General features: G+C 44.4%; 2 protein-coding genes across 3 annotated transcripts; one reads left to right on the top strand and one right to left on the bottom strand.

Moving 5' to 3' along the window:
• Positions 1 to 1,353: 1,353 nt before the first annotated feature.
• Positions 1,354 to 5,322, top strand: LOC107312452 (opsin-5-like). The gene is made up of 4 exons (XM_015859905.3): positions 1,354 to 1,667; positions 3,239 to 3,532; positions 4,061 to 4,392; positions 4,839 to 5,322. The coding sequence occupies exons 1-4, from the start codon at positions 1,592 to 1,594 to the stop codon at positions 5,184 to 5,186; spliced, it is 1,050 nt and encodes a 349-aa protein (XP_015715391.2). The 5' UTR covers positions 1,354 to 1,591; the 3' UTR covers positions 5,187 to 5,322.
• Positions 5,323 to 6,017: 695 nt separating this feature from the next.
• MMUT (methylmalonyl-CoA mutase) lies at positions 6,018 to 19,137 on the bottom strand. Of its 2 annotated transcripts, none has more exons than XM_015859900.3 (13): positions 18,892 to 19,137; positions 17,832 to 18,243; positions 16,001 to 16,368; positions 15,138 to 15,295; positions 14,421 to 14,592; positions 13,806 to 14,054; positions 12,694 to 12,805; positions 11,781 to 11,896; positions 11,453 to 11,568; positions 9,489 to 9,620; positions 7,742 to 7,889; positions 7,455 to 7,622; positions 6,018 to 6,651 (listed from the first exon to the last, which is right to left on the bottom strand). In XM_015859900.3, the coding sequence occupies exons 2-13, from the start codon at positions 18,208 to 18,210 to the stop codon at positions 6,523 to 6,525; spliced, it is 2,247 nt and encodes a 748-aa protein (XP_015715386.2). In that variant the 5' UTR covers positions 18,211 to 18,243; positions 18,892 to 19,137; the 3' UTR covers positions 6,018 to 6,522. The 2 variants fall into 2 exon arrangements, with proteins under 2 accessions (XP_015715386.2, XP_015715385.2); XM_015859899.2 differs by having other exon boundaries at positions 19,092 to 19,137.
• Positions 19,138 to 19,176: the final 39 nt, after the last annotated feature.

Genomic DNA, 19,176 nt, shown 5'->3' with positions numbered 1-19,176 from the left:
ACTGTCCCGTCTCCTTGCACTTATCATAGAATCATAGAATCACCCAGGTTGGAAAAGACCTCAAAGATGATCGAGTCCAACCGCAGCCTAACCAGAACCCTAACTCTAACAACCCTACACTAAATCATATCCCTGAGTACCACATCCAAACGGCTCTTAAACGCATCCAGGGATGGCGATTCAACCACCTCCCTGTGGAGCCTATTCCACTACCTAACTACCCTTTCTGTAAAGAAGTTCTTCCTAATATCCAACCTAAACTTGCCCTTAGAGTTTTTCAAACTCCCTGAAGTTTTCAGGGCAGAGTTCCCTTGTGTGTGAACCCCAGGACACTTCAAGAAGGGATGAGGACAAAGACATGCAGCAAACCCAGGCGGCAGCATTTCCATGCATGGCCAGTTTTGCTTTATGGTCAAACTTGGGGCTTTTAGAGTCCCTGAGATTCCCAAGGATTTTGGAAGTTTCAGGTTGCTTGGAGATCTTACAATTCCCTGTGTCTGGACAGAGTGAAATAGGCCAAGCAGAGCATGATGCTAATGCAGCTGAGCACATCCATGAACTGGAATTAAATAATTGAGAATAGATCAGCTCTTCACCGTGGTGGCTGCATGCTGCTTGGGCTGAAAGTCATGTTAATAGCATTGCAACTACAGGTCTGTATGCTGAGCACACCAAAATCCAGGCCTGCATTGTACACTAATAGACGCACCTTATTTGGAGCCTGGAGCAAAACAGCCTCGTTTATGACGGTGAGAGCGTTATAATAACTTTAGGCTCAGGTACTATAAGAAGAACATAGATTTGGATGGGAGGTTTTACTCTGGTTGCTTCCCCGGTAACAACAGAAGAGTGGCACTGGGATGATGCAGCACTCGGTTCTACTGCTCTGCAGCTGTGCTCACTGCACAGAGCATCCTGCAGGTTTGCCCACCTGCAAGAACAGCCCAGGTTGGAAGGGACCTCAAGGATCATGAAGCTCCAACCTCCTGTACCATGCAGGGCCACCAACCTCCACATTTCATACCAGCCCAGCCCTGTAAGCACCCTGCACATCCTGCCTTCAGTGGTGCAGCTGTGAGCCTTCAGAACCCTGCAGCAAACAGCTCTCCTAATTCCCCCCACCCCAGCCTCCAGTTTCCCCTACACATCCATAAGACTGCAAAGCAAAAACCCTCATCTGCCTTCCCCTGCGCTATCTTTCAGCCTGGATTTATTTCCCACGGCTGCTGATGGATGAATGACAATTGTTTTTGGCACTCGCAAGGGATGTGCATTGTGAAGCTGCTTGACAAGACAAGTGGTGGGAGAGGAGGGGTGGGAGGGGAGATGTCTGCCAGGCAGGCGGGCGTGCAGTGCCACTGGCTGCACTGAGCTTTCGCTGTGTCCCCAGGGGCTGAGCCTTCCTCTCACCCCAGCCTTCTCCTCTGCCACACAAGAGGGGGAGAGAGAGGAGATAGCAGAGAATTCCCTGGCCCTGGCAGCATCCAGCTGCCTGGCTCACATCTGCAGCAGGTGAGCCATAAGGAAGAGCCTCTTTGCCACCACGGTCACTTCACCTTCAATTTAAAACCTTCACGTGCTTCCACAAGGGATGATGGAGGAGCAGTACATCTCCAAACTGCATCCAGTAGTGGACTATGGAGCTGGGGTCTTTCTTCTGATCATTGGTAAGTTCTGCTTGTGCAGCCTGTTATGCTTGAAGCCTGGCAATGAACAGAAAGGGGCTGCCCCATCCTTTGCTTTCAGGACTTCCCAGCACAGGTTTGCCTCTGTGGCATCACAAGTATTCAAAGTAAACTGTCTGCCCCTTACTGCGGCATCCCAGCCCTGCACAGTGAGGGAGGGGGCAGCCTGTCCTGCAGGGTCGAGCAGAGAGGGCAGTGTGTGGTGTGACCCTTGGAGGGTTTCCTTGTGCGTGAAGGGCAGCTGTGTTGCATGGACCCTGTTTGTGTACAGCTGTTTATTTGTAGAGGGGCTGGACTGGGTTAGGTGTGCAGTCCCAGGAAGATCAGCATATGTATTTTAGTGTGTTGAAAGGAAGGATTTTGGCAGCAGCACTGGCATTAGGGTTTCACATCTCACACCTCTCCTTGCGCTGCTATGCACTGTCCCCTCGGTCATGCTGACAGCAGAGAGTAGAATTCATCATAGGAAAAATCAGCATCTGCACAACAGTGAAAGGGTTAAATAGAAACCAAACCGGGATGTCAGCTGCTTTCTCACCGAGGACCAAATATAGAGCTCAAGTAATGGGATGGGACAGCAAGAAAGGAACTCCTTTGGCTACTGCTGCTGCTGTTGTGATATTGTTTGGGTTGGAAGGGACCTTTAAGACCATCCAGTCCCAAACCCCTGCTGTAGGTAGGGACACCTTCCTCAAGACCAGGTTGCTCCCAGCCCCATCCAACCTGGCCTTGAGTGCTTCCAGGGAGGGGCATCCACAGCCTCACTGGTCAACCTGTGCCAGTGTCTCACCCTCTCTGTTCCTGTATCCTTTCACTTCTAAATTCAGAGGACACCTTTGCAGGAAAGCCTTTGATCACAGCATTGCTCCAGTGCAGCGTTCACTTATAAGATATGATAAAATGAGTTGTTTAGATGCATGTACTTTTGACACTGTTGTCCTGAACACTTTAAAGCCCTATGGCATCACTGAATAATGTATATCTAACAGGTACTTCTGCAAAGCAGGCTCTCCAGTTTGCCTCTGGCAAAACAACTTCTTCTCATAGAAAGTAACCAGGGGTATTATAGAGAGCAATGGAGGTGGATAGGTCCATTCTACCTATGCAAGGTACTCTAAGAGAACAGGTGTGAGCTACTTACATAAGGTTGAATCCAGGGGTGAAGAAGTGGAACGTAGCACATGGAACAGGGAGAGGAGTAATGTGGACGTCTGGTGATGGGAAGGGGCTGCTTTTCATATGACAAAATTCCTCCCAGTCAGTGAGGCTGGCCAGCACCTCACCGAATCATGGAATCATTTGAGTTGGAAGGGACCCTTAAAGGCCATCTGGTCCCATACCCAGAGGCTGCGGGAAGAAATGCAAAGCCCTCTTTGCTCTATCAAGTCCATAGCAGGACCATAGACTGACTGGTGAGTCTTCCAGTACATCCCATCCACCTTCTACCCTTCAGCCCCAGGCGAACAACTGCATTTGTCACATCCTTTGTGTAGTTGCACCTCATAGGTGTGCTAAGTCCATGGTATTATTCTATGCCGATTCTTCTCTTCCAGCCATCCTGACAATCCTTGGAAATTCCGCTGTCCTTGCTACAGCAGTGAAACGCTCTTCCCTCCTGAAGTCACCGGAGCTGCTTACAGTCAACCTGGCAGTGGCGGATATTGGGATGGCCATCAGCATGTACCCGCTGGCCATTGCATCTGCCTGGAACCACGCCTGGCTGGGAGGAGATGTGTCCTGTGTATATTATGCCCTGATGGGTTTCCTTTTTGGTGTCTGCAGCATGATGACGCTGTGTGCCATGGCTGTGATTCGATTCCTTGTTACCAACTCATCCAAATCTAACAGTAAGTCACTGCGTCTCTGGGAGCCTCATAATGATGCATTTGGGTCATTATGTTCAGAGAGGGACTCTGCTGAACATGGGGTGGAATATCAGATCAGTAACTGTCTCAACTTTAACTGCAATATCAAACCTCTACCATCCCTCAACTAGAGGGATCTGGCTGAATTCCTTACTAAGCAGTGAGGCTTTTCACTTCTAAGTAATATCGATGGAACAACTTAGTTGTTGGGAATGGAGATCCCAAATATTTGCTGAGCCAGATTGCCCTATCTTCTCGTTTCTCTGCAAGCAGAGGTACTGAAACTTGAGTTGTGTGCTGGTGTTCCATGTCTGGGACTGCAGTACACTCAACCCTGTATAGCAGCATGACTTAGCAAGCTGTAGGCTGGCACTGAGGGCTGCACTCATGGCTCTCACCTGACCCATGGATACCTCAGCATACTTGTAGCCACCATCCTTACACTGGAGAACTTGCAAAAACTGTGGCTGAGGTGAGATTCAAGTAGATTTGCTCTCTTCTTTCTTGCAGGTAACAAAATCTCTAAGAACACTGTTCACGTCCTGATTACTTTCATCTGGCTCTACTCTTTGCTCTGGGCCATTCTGCCCTTGGTAGGCTGGGGCTACTACGGCCCTGAGCCATTTGGCATCTCTTGTACAATAGCCTGGAGCAAATTCCACAGCTCTTCCAATGGCTTTTCATTCATCCTGAGCATGTTCTTCCTGTGCACAGTCCTGCCTGCTCTGACCATCGTCGCTTGTTACTTGGGAATTGCCTGGAAGGTTCATAAAGCATACCAAGAGATCCAGAATATCAACAGGATCCCTCACGCAGCTAAACTGGAGAAGAAGCTGACGTTGGTGAGTTATCCCAGTGAGGGGAAGGGTCTGTGGTGGCCAGGGAACTGCTTCTGTTCATACATGGTCTGCTCATGACCCTTTGTTGCATCTGTCTAGTAACGGTGAAAGATGGCGATGTAGTTACAGCCCCACCCATACTCTGACCCCTTCAGGAAGCTCCTGGAAACTCTGCCATTTCAGGAGCATGGTCAGGATTATATGCTGCAGGTACCATGCGAGCTATCTGTAGTCAGATATACCTGTGATTGTTATGGACATAGAGATTTCTAGTCATGCTGGAGTAACTCATGAATCCATTCACACGGTAGTTGGAGTGGAGGTCCTGTCCTGCCCAAGTGTTTTAAATGACTGAGTGACTGCTCCAGGTGAGAGCATCAGGTATTTCACATGAGCCCATGCCACTTGCCCTGATCAGGCAGAGGACTGAAGCCATGTTTCCCTTTCAGATGGCCGTGCTCATCTCAGTTGGTTTCCTGAGCGCGTGGACGCCGTACGCAGCAGCCAGCTTCTGGTCCATATTTAACTCCAGCGATTCCCTGCAGCCCATCATCACGCTGCTGCCGTGTCTGTTCGCCAAATCTTCAACCGCCTACAACCCTTTTATTTACTACATCTTCAGCAAAACCTTCCGTCATGAAATCAAACAGCTGCGGTGCTGCTGGGGCTGGCGAGTTTGTTTCTTCAGCGCTGATAACTCTGCGGACAATTCTGTCTCGATGATGTGGAGTGGGAGAGATAACCTACGTCTCTCCTCCACTGCAAAGGTGGAGAGCCAGAGGGCTGCAATGCACTGACACGTAGTGATGCTCACAGAACATACGTCAAGATTCTGACTCAACTCGTGGGTCCAAATAAGCAGGAATGCAGCACACAGAGTTGTTACTGAATATCTCATATTAAATATTAAGCTGTAAGTATATACTTTTCAAACCGCCCCCAATTACTGTTTTTAAGATGCACAACAAGAAGAATGCTGTCTTTTTTTCAAGAATTTCCACTTTAGAGGAAATAGATCTATGTGCTAAACAAGACCATCATCACCTTTGGTCGCACTTACATTCAGGGAAACGGCTATAATTAAAACATATATATTTTTTCCTGCTTGTAACTTTTTAATGCAGACTATATGGGGACCCTTGGCTCTGCCAGTAGCAGCCATCAGAATGAAGCAAGGGCTGGACACAAAGCGTTACCAAATAACTACAGCTGAGAAAGCAGCTTTCCTGCATCACTGAATGGTTTGGATTGGAAGGGACCTTGAAGCCCGTCCAATTCCAGCCTGCTGCTGTGGGCAGGGATACATCCCACAGAGTGGGGAGGTTTAGGAAGTTTTTCACCCAGTGGGTGGTGACACATGGTAACAGGTTGCCCAAGGAGGCTGTGGATGCCCCATCCCTGCAGGCATTCAAGGCCAGGCTGGATGTGGCTCTGGGCAGCCTGGGCTGCTGGTTGGTGACCCTGCACACAGCAGGGGGTTGGGGCTGGATGATCACTGTGGGCCATTCTATGATTTATCTGAGAAACAGTGAAACATAGGAGAAGTAATGTAGGCTAGAAGTACGCAGTTGCTCCTATATGGGTTATGCAAGACCCAACATTATTATCTCATTAAATGAACCAGAAACTTAGAAAAACTATTGTTTATTTACTTACACACAAGTGAGTTGAGTCTGATTAACATTAACATCGAAGTGCTGATTAAGTCAATCACATCTCTGCTGAACTTTAGTGATTTTGCCTGAAGACTCCAACACCTGCCAAATACAGGCTTCCAAAATTCAAATGGTTATCTGTATGCAAAAGTGGTCAACCAAAGAGCTTGAGCTGATATTTTATTTATCAGTATATCTAAAAAAAGAAAAAAAAAAAACCCAAACCAACAGCAAATCCACCTACTGAATTCCCTTGATTCCTTGAATTAATAGCTTCAGAGATAAGATTTTCTTGTAGGTTAATACATAAATAACCCTCAAACAGAACAAGCAGAGAATTTATAACTTTCTTAGAAAGCACAAAGCACCAGACCACGAGGCACTGGAACCAAAGGAATGTTGCTGGTCATCCTTCGCTGACGATTACATTCCAAAAGTGATTAATCTGAGGCTGGTTGAGTAGTGTTGCACTTCAGCATTACATGGATTGCTGCCTCTTCTCCAGGCATTTCTCAATATCATCCAACACTTGGACTGCTGCTTTAGGAATGCGAGTCCCTGGGCCAAACACATTGGTAACGCCGGCTTTATATAGGAAATCATAATCCTGTCCAGAAAGAAAGGTGACATCTTTTATGTAACGGTGCAACAGAAAATTGACACTCACAGTGACTGTATGTGCTGGGCCTGAGAAAATATGCATCAGCTCCCTGAGAGAGGCAACAGAGCACCAAGGGAAACGGCAAAAAAAAACCCAGTAACTGAAAGAATAAAGGAATATTAAAAGCATGTACAAGAAAGGTCTTATTTGTTTATGATCAGACTGATATCAGAGGTCAAATGGTCAAATCACTCTGAATCTCTCCAAACAGAAGACAAACCTAAAGATGTTACAGACACATCTGATTGCGAGGGAATCCAGCAAGGTTGGGAGAAATAGTTAATGAGAGGGACTAAGCTTGATGACAGAGAACATGAGGAGCAGCTAACTAGGGAATGAAATGTGCAGCCTACAGCTGCTCTGATTAGCCATGTCTCTTAGTCACTGTGCCTCTTCAGAACCATTACTGAGCATCACAAATTCTCTTCAGATGGGAGCTAGCCTGTACCAGTACCATGCAAGGTGCTGGTAACTGAAACTAACAGAACATGAAAAACACTTCCCTGAAGCTGTTCTCCTCACAGCAGAACTTAATATTCCATCCAACAAACAATGTAAGTTAAACCAGGATGTGGTGTACAGAAAGCTCTACCAACAAGATGTGGCAGCACTCTGTGACCTTCCTGCAGATCCGTGCTGAACCTGGTGATGGCACCCAGCAGCCTTCAGCACTGTATGACATCTCTCACATTCAGAGTCACTAAGAAATAGCTAAAACTAGCAAAGGTTGAAATGATACTGATGCATACCTGGGGTGGGATGACACCTCCACATATGACAAGAATGTCTGGGCGGCCAAGGGCATCCAGTTCTTTGATGAGTTCAGGCACAAGAGTTTTATGACCTGCTGCAAGTGTGCTCACACCAACACAGTGTACATCTGCATCAACAGCCTGCTGGGCCACTTCACGAGGAGTCTGTATGGAAAGAGGATTATATGACAACTAACAGCCCCAGCCTGGTTGCTCAGTGAACATTAGGGGAAAAACACTACGTTTGAAAGACATGGAATCAAACACTGCTGAGTCAGTCATACCTGGAAGAGGGGACCTATGTCCACATCAAAGCCAATGTCTGCAAATCCCGTAGCAATAACTTTAGCTCCTCTGTCGTGGCCATCTTGGCCCATCTTTGCAACCAGTATACGGGGCCTGCGCCCCTCGCGATCCATGAACTTGGTAACTCTGATTGAAAACACCAATTATCTCATGGTTAGTCACTGTGATTCACTAGAAGCATTTCCACGAGTCTAAAATAAAAGCAGCAACTGCAGCTTAAGTTCTGTACATCAAATAAATGATCTTCCAAATCATTGTTTGCTTATGTAGTTGGCACAGTTCTAACATTTATCTTATATGATTACTAATCCATTTCTTGTACTTACTATTCTGAACAATAAAATATTCTTTTTTGAAGAAAATCACTACTTTTCTGCTTTGCAATGATAAAAATACTGCTTTCTATTCCGGTGCCTCCCTTTTGTTTAGTGGCAGTTCAGATGTCAGTTGAATTAAAAGTGACTGTGTAACCACAACCCCAAAGATTAATCCATCACCTCACCTCTCTTCATGCATATACTGCCATTATCTAATCCTTGAGCAGGAAGCAAAGACAACTGATTCTCAGAAGCATTACTAAAAAGAGTCTTTTTTAATATTGATTATATTATTCTCAGTGTTCTTTTAAATGATGGAGCTGGTGCATCTCCAAGCCAAATGCTGACTTGACTGGGTTAGTCACTGTAGGAATCCATTGGTTTAGCCTGGGGAAAAGAATGACTCAAGACAAAGCATTTATCAGCACAGAATTAAACAGTCTCAGTAGACTGTGCTAGGAGAAGAAAATGCATCATGTAAGAGCAATAAATAAAGCACTCACACATCCTAAAAGTGAATATCACAAGAAGCAGACTAACCAATCTTCTGCTTGAGGATCTAGAGGAGTTGGGCCTGCCTTCTCTGCTCCTAAGGACCACTGAAAATACCAACCAGGTAGTATCTGCATTTATTTATGAAGTCTTACAGTTCTTCTCTCTATTGTCTTCTTTTTAATGTATAATACTCAACAGAATCACAGAATCATAGGGGTTGGAATGGACCTCCAGAGATCATTGAGTCCAACCCCCCGTCAAAGCAGGTTCCCTACACCACATAAACGCAGGGAGTTGCACCCATCAGCCCATATTACATCACTGCCCACTGTAACAATTCAGTCTCTTCACTTAGGAGAACAACAGCAAAGGCAGAAGCTGCCAAAAGGCACAAATACTCACTGCTTTCACACATATTACCATCTTCTGATGTTTTCTCCCAAGTGATATGACTAAGTAACAACCACAGACAGGAAGTTTTATGTTGATATCCAGGCAGATCTGAGCCTTACAATTTTAGGAACAATAAAGAAAGAAGCTGCAGGGACGATTTGTGAGCAGCAGGTTTTACAGATAGGAATAATTAGAAATATTTGTAGAGATTACTATCACACAGTCTTCAGACAAAGCAATCCAGTATATGAGGATTTCAGACAGTGTTTCTCAGCTCTTCCTTTTTTAACCCTAAGGCTACCTCATCTGTTTCAACAAAGTCCTCCAACTAAAAAGCCATCTCAGTGTCTGTTCAATTAATTGTTGACTTTTGTCCTATTGCACTTACTGTTTTTTATCCTGCTTACTGGCTTACTGGTATGGGAATGCCTGTTTTGTTACAGGGAAGGCTTTTTTAAAGCACAGTAGCATGTACACTTAATGTGAACCTGTGTTTGGCTTCCTGCAAAGCTCTTCTCACCTGTTGATAGCATGAAGGATTTCATCGCTCTCCCCAAACTCCTGTCGGTAAGCTCCGCTCACCATTCGGTCACTGGCTTTATGCTCCCCAAACACCTTCTTCATTGCATCTGTTATTTCTCCAACGGTGCACCTAAGATACAGAAACAAAGTATTAATGCTATCAGCTTATATGGAAACAGAATACAGAAATAACTGGCAGCAGCCTAAACTATTCACCTTGCTGTAGGAGCAAAATCAGTTACACTCACTTCTCCTGTCAACCTGCAGCTCTGGACATCTGACTTGCATCTCACTACTGGAACATGAAGAGTATTTGTAAGAAAATACTGTTCTACTGATGTGAGAAGTGACTTTACATATGATGAGGCACCTGGGGCTGTTACATGGCAAAATACCACAGGGAATATTTTAATGCTCAGCTTGCAGGATCCTACATTTGGACTCAAATACTAAGAAAAGAAAAAGAGCACACATGAAACCAGACTGCAACGTAACTTGTTGCTGGAATTTGTTTGCCTTGACCTTGCTGTTTATATTTTAGTACTTCTTATCTGCTTCCAGCATAGCTATTTTATTGACTGACAGGCAGAAGAAGCTGGGAAAATCCAATTCCATGCAAGTGGCAAGCTTTGTTTGCTACTTGAGACACTGAGCACGCTAGGAATGATACACATTTTACTGTTATAGCACAATTGCCAGAAGCAAACCAGGCTGTGCTGCCTTCTCATACAAACAAATGAAACAACAGCTTCTGTTGCAAAGCATTTCAAGTCTTGTGCTTAATGGATTCCACCCTTCCATGTAAAATCTCTCATGCAGAACTGTCCCCAAAAGACAATGCTGTGTTTTAATAACAATTGAGCCTACAACCAAATACTGAGGAAAGGAGATGGATTTTTGCTGTATCAACTGGATCCTTTGTACCTCTCAGGGATGTGTTTTACTTCCTGTGGCTGCCCAGCTATTTTGCTGCACTGTCACTGGCTCATGTGTAGCATAGTCATCAAACTTAACAGTAGTTATAATCTAAAGCTACATCAATATCAAATGGCAGAAACAGCACCAATTCTATCTTGAGCATGTAAGCAAGATCTCTAATGCATATGCCTGATGTTTACTTTGAAGCAGAAAATAGCCTTAAAAGCATCTTAAGTGAAAAAAAAACACAAAATGAGACATCTTCCACTGGGCTCTAAAAGAAGCCTGACTGCTCTATTCAGGAAGATCTTTCACACTGTTGTTTGTCTAAGGAAACTTATTCTCCTTCAGTGATAAAAACGTTTTCACACCAAGCTCTAGTGCAGGGGAAGATGAAGCAACAGACCGTGCTAAGATTGTGCACATCCCTTTTCACATCTCAGACACTTCTCAAGCCCCCTGACCTATGAAATGGCAGGGTGGCAGAAAAAGGTAGTTGTATCTTAAAACTGCTAAGATTCAGAGCTTGAAACAACACAACTTCTGTGTACAACATCGATTCAGATGAGATACTTTGTATTCCCTTTGTTTTTCAGTAGATATTCATGCATAGCTTTAATAGACTGTAAAATGTAACAGTCCTATCTTACAACGTCCTATGCACAAGTCCTTATTTACTTCCATCTCCAAAATAAAATCCAAAAGACCTTGAGACCAACCTCACTGACACCATTCCCAAGAGTAGCTGAAAGATTAATTACAGAATCATAGAATAGCTTGGGTTGGAAGGGACCTCAAGGATCATGAGGCTCCAACCGCCATTTGCCACAGGCAGGGCCACCAACCTCCACATTGATACCAGCCCAGGCTGCCCAGGGCCCCATCCAACCTGGCCTTGAACACCTCCAGGGATGGACGGGGCATCCACAGCCTCTCTGGGCAGCTGTTCCAGCACCTCACCACTCTCACAGTAAAGAATTTCCCCCTGAAAATGAACAACCAGTTTTTAGATACCAGCCGGATTTTCACCTTCATCCCTAATACCTTGAACGTGCTGCTTCCACTGCAAGAGCCAGGATATTGCCTTCACCTGTGGCTGCACATTGTGTCAGAGCATCAAGGCATCGCTGAGCTGCTTCAGGGTCTCTGCTGGCCTTCACCTGAAGTAGAGAAGAAATGTTACATGCTTTGAGTGTAAAACATGGCACTGAAATTAATGACTACTGAAATTAATGAACTGAAATCCACCTTCTCCACTAAAGACTAGAATGGATCCTAAGTGATTTAAGGGTCATGTTTTTGGGAAGCCACGTTTTCTGTAATATTTACTCAAGTTCTATCTGCGATTTATTTTTAAGAAGGTATTTCCCACCTTATTAATCTTCTCAATTTGCTTGTTACGGACTGAAGAATTATCAATAGCCAGAACTTCGACTGTCTCCTCTTTTTCTAGCTGATATTTGTTCACTCCAACAATGACTTCAGAACCTATTTCCAGTGGAAACACCAAAGACTTAGAATATATGAGCAAACTAGTGTGAAAAGACACAGTATTTATAGGAGAACATTTTAAGTAATAAGATACGGTGCTTTGCTTTATAACATTTCAAATACTTTAAAGAAATATAAGAAGGACTTAAGTCCATTTCTCATATTTTGCTGTAAGAGATGATTATATGCATGATCAATCAACACAGTTAACACTACCTAACACTAACTTCATAGTGTTACTCCTCTCTTCAGGACAAAGTAATTCACCTCGGGAGAGGAAACATCTTAGGATTGTTCTTTACTGGTCTTAGTCAAGAATCTGCTTCAAATTTATACTTAAAAAAGGCTTGTACAACTTCTTTCCTGTTCAAGTTATCCCTGTAGACTAGAAAAACTGAATAGAGATAATAAACATATATATATATATATATATATATATATATATATATATATATACATACAAACACGTATTATTACAGATATACATGTGTGTATACATGTACATATTGGCACATAAACACACACCTCCACAAACACTCATTGATTGTGATTATGTATCTATACATATATAAAGAACTGCATCATCTCCTAATATGAAATAACTGCATTTTTCTGCTCTTCAGGAAGAATAGGCTCTTCTCAAGGAAACTGAGACGCTTGGCCAGATGCATTCAACCATTCAACACTGCCATCTGCTGGCCACCACAGTTTTACACCCAGGAACAGCAGTTTAGATGTACTATCTCAAAAAGAAAGAAAAAAAAAATCCCTTCTTTTGCCTTCTTGCTCCCTACCAGAGTCAATCCTGGCTTGCCTTCGGGCTGCACACTCTTCAATACGAAGTTTGGGAATTCCTTCAGCAACAGCTTTGGCCATTCCACCCATTTCTTCAATCTCCTCAATTAGCTGAAGCGCAGAAGATTGAGAAAAAGAGGATTAGTAAGGTTCACAAAACGAGCTTTGCAGTTGCACTACCATCCAAATTCTCACTGCATCCAAATAATTGATCAGATCATCTAAATCTCCCCTCTTTTAGTTTAAAACCATTCCACCTTGTCCTATCACTATCTGCCCATGTAATAAGCTGGACTCCCTCCTGCTTATAAGCTACAAGTACTGGAAGGCTGCAGAGAGGTGTCCCCCATGTCCATCATCTTCAGGCTGAACACACCAAGCTTTCCCAGCCTTTCTATATAGGAGAAGTGCTCCAGCCCTCTTAGCATCATTGTGGCCCTTCAGTGGATCCATTCCAACAGCTCCATGTACAGTTGGACAATTTAATTCAGGACTGCCACTAGTCAGGCTACTCTTGTGCTGCACCTTTTATTTGCAACTAATAACTAGCAAATGAAATGTATTATTTGGAAGAAAAAAAATAAAACTTGGCTTGCAATAGCATCCAGTTTCTAAATATGAAGCAGAGTAACACACACATGAGGAGACATAGAATCATAGAATATTGTGAGTTCTAAAAAGACCATCAACTCCTGGCTCCACATAGGACCATCCAAACACTGTACTTTATTATAAAGATCATCTACACAAAATCATTGAAGCTGAAATGTTAAATAATTCCTCCCTGAGAAGTTAAAAAGATACAAAACAGTCATCTCTCAAAAATTCTATAGCTGAAATTTTCCTACAAAACAGAAAAGGTTGGATATTAGGAAGCACTTCTTTACAGAAAGGGTAGTTAAGTACTGGAATAGGCTCCCCAGGGAGGTGGTTGAATCGCCATCCCTGGTTGTGTTTAAGAGCCGTTTGGATGTGGTGCTCAGGGATATGATTTAGTGTAGGGTTGTTAGAGTTAGGGTACTGGTTAGGCTGCAGTTGGACTTGATGATCTTCAAGGTCTTTTCCAACCTGGGTAATTCTATGATTCTATGAAAAGAGCATTTAAACCAACCTTCAGAGCAGCCTCATAGACATCATTGGTGAGACACTCCATCAGGTAAGATCCCCCCCAGGGATCTGCCACCTTTGGAATCCCTGATTCCTCTTGTATTATGATCTGTGTATTGCGAGCAATGCGAGCACTCTTCACTGTAGGCAAACCCAAAGCTTCATCAAATGAATTCGTATGCAAAGACTGGGTGCCTCCAAACACTGCAGCCATTGCTTCAATTGTAGTGCGAATAACATTGTTAAAGGGATCCTGAAAGGAAAAGGAAAGCTCAAAAGATCAAAGCTTCTGCCACAGGGCTGAGGTGCACTGATTTAACTTATACTGCTGAACATAAATCAATGCAAGATTCCCAATAGAAGAACTGTAATCATACCAAAAGCCGAAAAAGAAAGCAGTCAATGGGAGACATCCAATGAAACTGATATATCACTCAACAGTATTTCAGGCAAAGAGATTCATCAATAAAGCAAGCCAGAATTATTGATGTACAGGTAAATTGGTCACAATAATAAAGCAAAGCCCAGTTTAGATTTAGTTGGGTTACAAATAGCTTAATTAATTCAAAGTAAAACATGAGAACGTGTTTTAAATAGGAAACAGAGTACAATTTCTAACCTGCTCAGTGAGTGACCAGCCTGAAGTCTGACAGTGAGCTCTCAGCAGCAGAGATTTGGGATCTTTGGGCTTGAACATTTTCTCTATCAAGTGAGCCCATAGCTTCCTCCCTGCTCGAAGTTTAGCTATTTCCATATAGAAGTTCATGCCAATTCCCCAGAAGAAGGAAAGCCTGGAGTAAGAGGAACAGGATAAAACATTAAACCAATCTAAAAACTTAATTTCAGTAAATGACAAGAGCTACAGTAAAGCCCCCAGTTAAAGTAAAGCCCCTCCTTCTTTTGACAACTTTAGTCCAGATCCAACATCTGCTTAATGCAGATAGAAAATAAGTAGATTAATCAGTCTTTACATTTGTAACTTCAGTCCATAAAACCTGTGATACTAAAAGTGCGCTGAACGTAACAAAGTCATGGTATAATTCATAGAATGGTCTGCGTTGCAAAGGCCCACAGTGCTCATCCAGCTCCAACCCCCTGCTGTGTGCAGGGTCACCAACCAGCAGCCCAGGCTGCCCAGAGCCACATCCAGCCTGGCCTTGAATGCCTGCAGGGATGGGGCATCCACAGCCTCCTTGGGCAACCTGTGCCAGTGCGTCACCACCCTCTGGGGGAAAAACTTCCTCCTAATACCTAACCTAAACCTCCCCTTCTGATGAAGATTAAAATTAAACTCCAGGGACTTTACCAAAAAATATGAGTATATTATTTAGCTCACCTTGGTGCAAATTCATCAATGGTAAGGCCGGCTTTCAGTCCAGTTCTGCAGTATTCCAAGCCATCTGCTATAGTATAAGCTAATTCCAGAATGGCATCAGCTCCTGCCTCTTGCATATGGTATCCACTGATTGAAATGGAATTAAATTTCGGCATGTACTGCAAAAATAAAAGAAAGAAAGTGTAAGAAGGGAGGAGGAAACTGAATTTCCAGGGCATAAACCCAGGGCTTCACTCCTTTCCTTATCTGCTTTCTATGCTTTGTATCACAACACAAGGCCTTTAGATTTTCTGCCTCCTTGCTCCTCTTACAGCTGAATAATGCTTCTTAACTATGTGGCTTCTCCCTTTGTACAACAAAAAGCCTCTCTACTCCTTGTATCCAAGCTTCCTGACACCCTTTCAGGCTTGCCTGAATCTGATTTTGATTTGCATTTACTTAATCCTAACATTTATAAATGTCTGCAAATGATTTGAGACCATAACTTGTCTTGATTTGTCTTCCCACCTTCTTCTACAATTGCATCTTTGTTCACTATGGCAGGTCTTCCCGTTCTCTGCTTTGTTCTGCATTGCTACTTATAAACAGAATCATAGAATCATAGAATTACCCAGGTTGGAAAAGACCTTGAAGATCATCAAGTCCAACCACAGCCTAACCAGTACCCTAACTCTAAAGACCCTACACTAAATCATATCCCTGAGCCCCAAGTCCAAATGGCTCTTAAACACAACCAGGGATGGCGATTCAACCACCTCCCTGGGGAGCCTACTCCAGTACCTAACTACCCTTTCTGTAAAGAAGTTCTTCCTAATAGTTAACCAGGTATAAAAATGAAGTACATACACTTAAACAATAAATACCTTTGAGGTGTACTGGAAGATGTCAGCAATAATCCTCATTGATGGTTCTGGAGGGAAAATGTATGTATTTCGGACCATGAACTCCTTCAATATGTCATTTTGGATTGTCCCTGTCAGCTTGGCCTGAGGCACTCCCTGTTCTTCCCCAGTCACAATGAATGTTGCCAGCACAGGGATGACTGCTCCATTCATTGTCATAGAAACTGACATTTTCTCTAAAGGAATTCCATCAAAAAGGATTTTGGTGTCTTCCACCGTATCAATGGCAACTCCAGCCATTCCAACGTCCCCTCGGACTCGTGGATTATCTGAATCGTAGCCACGATGGGTGGCTAAATCAAAAGCAACAGACAACCCCTGTTGGCCAGCTAAGTGCAGAAAAGAAAACAAAAAGAGAAGAAAAAAAGGTTTAGAAGTGTTGAACAGCTGCATTAGAACTGGATCTCAGCTCTCTGAAAGGGTGGATAATAGTAGGACAAGGGGAAATGGTTTGAAGTTGAAGGAGGGAAGATTTAGGTTGGATGTCAGGGGAAAGTTCTTTACTATGAGAGTGGTGAGGTGCTGGAACAGCTGCCCAGAGAGGCTGTGGATGCCCCGTCCATCCCTGGAGGTGTTCAAGGCCAGGTTGGATGGGGCCCTGGGCAGCCTGGGCTGGTATTCAGTGTGGAGGTTGGTGGCCCTCATGATCCTTGAGGTCCCTTCCAACCTGGGCCATTCTGTGACTGATCTAATTTTATTCAGTTTATTTTTCACCACTCAGGTTCGTGCAGTAAAACCATTTGTTGCTGCTTCCTGTTCAGATTTCTCCAGAGTCATCTAATACATGGTCATTTTCAACTTGCAAAGCTCAGCTGACCAAAAAATATTGTAGTCTTTCCATCTCAGCCACATAAGGCCACATTAGGTTGGATATTAGGAAGAACTTCTTTACAGAAAGGGTAGTTAGGTACTGGAATAGGCTAAACAGAGAGGTGGTTGAATCGCCATCCCTGGTTGTGTTTAAGAGCTGTTTGGATGTGGTGCTCAGGGATATGATTTAGTGTAGGGTTGTTAGAGTTAGGGTACTGGTTAGGCTGCGGTTGGACTTGATGATCTTCAAGGTCTTTTAAAACCTGGGTAATTCTATGATTCTATGATATGAGATAGAAAACCAAAACAGCAACAGAATGAACTGATTTCATAAACCTAACTGACAAAGCTCAAGTTTTTTTGTCTCTACAAGCTTCTACATGCTCACAAAATGAGTGAAGCGTTCCATGAATTCTCTACTCTTTGGACCCTGGGATGCTGCCAAATTTTGTCAGCGTTAAGTCAGAGTAGCTAAAGATAGCATTTAACACGTTCATCTTTCCATCTCAATAGCAAAATGAATTAAGGGGAGTTTCAGAAGTGATCCAGCACCATTGGGAAGAACCTGTCAGAAATCAAAACTCACAGCGCTTCATAGAATAGATTTACCCAGGTTGGAAAAGACCTTGAAGATCATCAAGTCCAACCGCAGCCTAACCAGTACCCTAACTCTAAAAACCCTACAATAAATCATATCCCTGAGCCCCACATCCAAACAGCTCTTAAACACAACCAGGGATGGCGATTCAACCACCTCCCTGGGGAGCCTATTCCAGTACCTCACTACCCTTTCTGTAAAGAAGTTCTTCCTAATATCCAACCTAAACTTGCCCTGGTGCAAATTGAGGCCATTTCCCCTCGTCCTGTCACTTGTCACTAGTGAGAAGAGACCTGCAATGATCACATTTGCCATATAAGTTTTCATGTGAATGTTTCCCATTGCTTAGCTCGGTGATATCTTTCCCCAGCACAGCTGTCTTACCTTTTATGTTGTCCTTGTAGAACTTATTGCTCTCCTCCACAGTGCTGAAGCCAGCATACTGGCGGATGGTCCATGGCCTGTATGTGTACATGGTTGGGTACGGTCCTCGAGTGAAAGGTTTCACCCCTGGCAGTTCCTCAGGAAGCTCCTTTGTGTCCCTTTTGGAGTACAAGGGCTTGATGTCGATCCCCTCTGGGGTATGCCAGATTAAATCCTTTGGATTCTTGCCTTTCAGCTGCTTTTCAGCAAGGGCAGCCCACTCAGGGTGCAGTGGCTGCCGGTGCATTGAACGCCATGTGAGCCTGTGGGCTGGAAGCTGCGCTGAGCAGATGCAACGGCAGGACTGCAGGTATAGAAGAGCATCCTTGGCTCTCAGCATATTTGATCCAGTGGGAGGCCAGTATGGTGTGAGCTGAAGGGATTAAAACCACATATTTTATATTATCATATAAATCTGACGTGGGAGAAGCGTGCATGACAACTCAAGCAATCAGCTGAAGCCAAAACAATTACTCAGGGATAAAGTCATAGCATCACAGAATCATTAAGGCTGGAAAAGACTCCGTCATCACCACGGCCATTAAACCATGTTCCTCTCTGACACACCTACATGGTTCTAGAACACCTCAAGGCACAGTAACTCCCACAGTAACTGTGCTGCCTCTACCAATGCATTACCACCCTAATATCCAACCTGAACATCCCCTAGTGCAACTCGAGGCTGTCAGCTCTTGTTCTATAGCTGTTACCTGGGGGCAGAGCTGACCCCACCTCACCACAACCTTCCTTTAGAGGGCTATAGACAGCAATAAGGTCACCCTTGAATCTCCCTTTCTCCAGCTCCCTCAATCCATCCCCCATATCCTCCACATTGAATACCAGCTCAGGCTGCTCAGGACCCCATCCAAGTGCCTTGAATAGCACCAGGGATGGACGGGGCATCCACAGCCTCTCTGTGCAGCCGTTCCAACACCTCCCCACTCAACATGAACCTCCTCATACCCAATGTAACGTGCTGTATCTCCCCTTATCACCACAGACACTAGGGATGAACACCTACCCATGCAGCAAACACCACAGAGCCCCGCTCGGCCCCACAGCCGGGCCCTCCGCTTCCACACCCCCCTCAGTGACCAATAAGAGTGTGAACGGCTATTTGAAGCCTCCCTGAGGCCTCACAGCCCCTGTCCAGCAAGGAACGAGGAAACTATAAGGCTCAGAACCGACCCCAAAGCCACCCCGGCCCCAACAACCCGCTACCTGCTGCCAGCCCCCTCACGGCACAACACACACCGCTCTCTGCACTGCGCATGCGCGTATGGCCGCCCCTCTACGCAGCGGGCGG

The sequence above is a fragment of the Coturnix japonica genome, chromosome 3, assembly GCF_054131305.1.
Source record: "Coturnix japonica strain WE chromosome 3, WE-NBRP24, whole genome shotgun sequence".
Taxonomy (NCBI): domain Eukaryota; kingdom Metazoa; phylum Chordata; class Aves; order Galliformes; family Phasianidae; genus Coturnix; species Coturnix japonica.
This window is presented reverse-complemented; position numbering and strand designations above follow the sequence as displayed.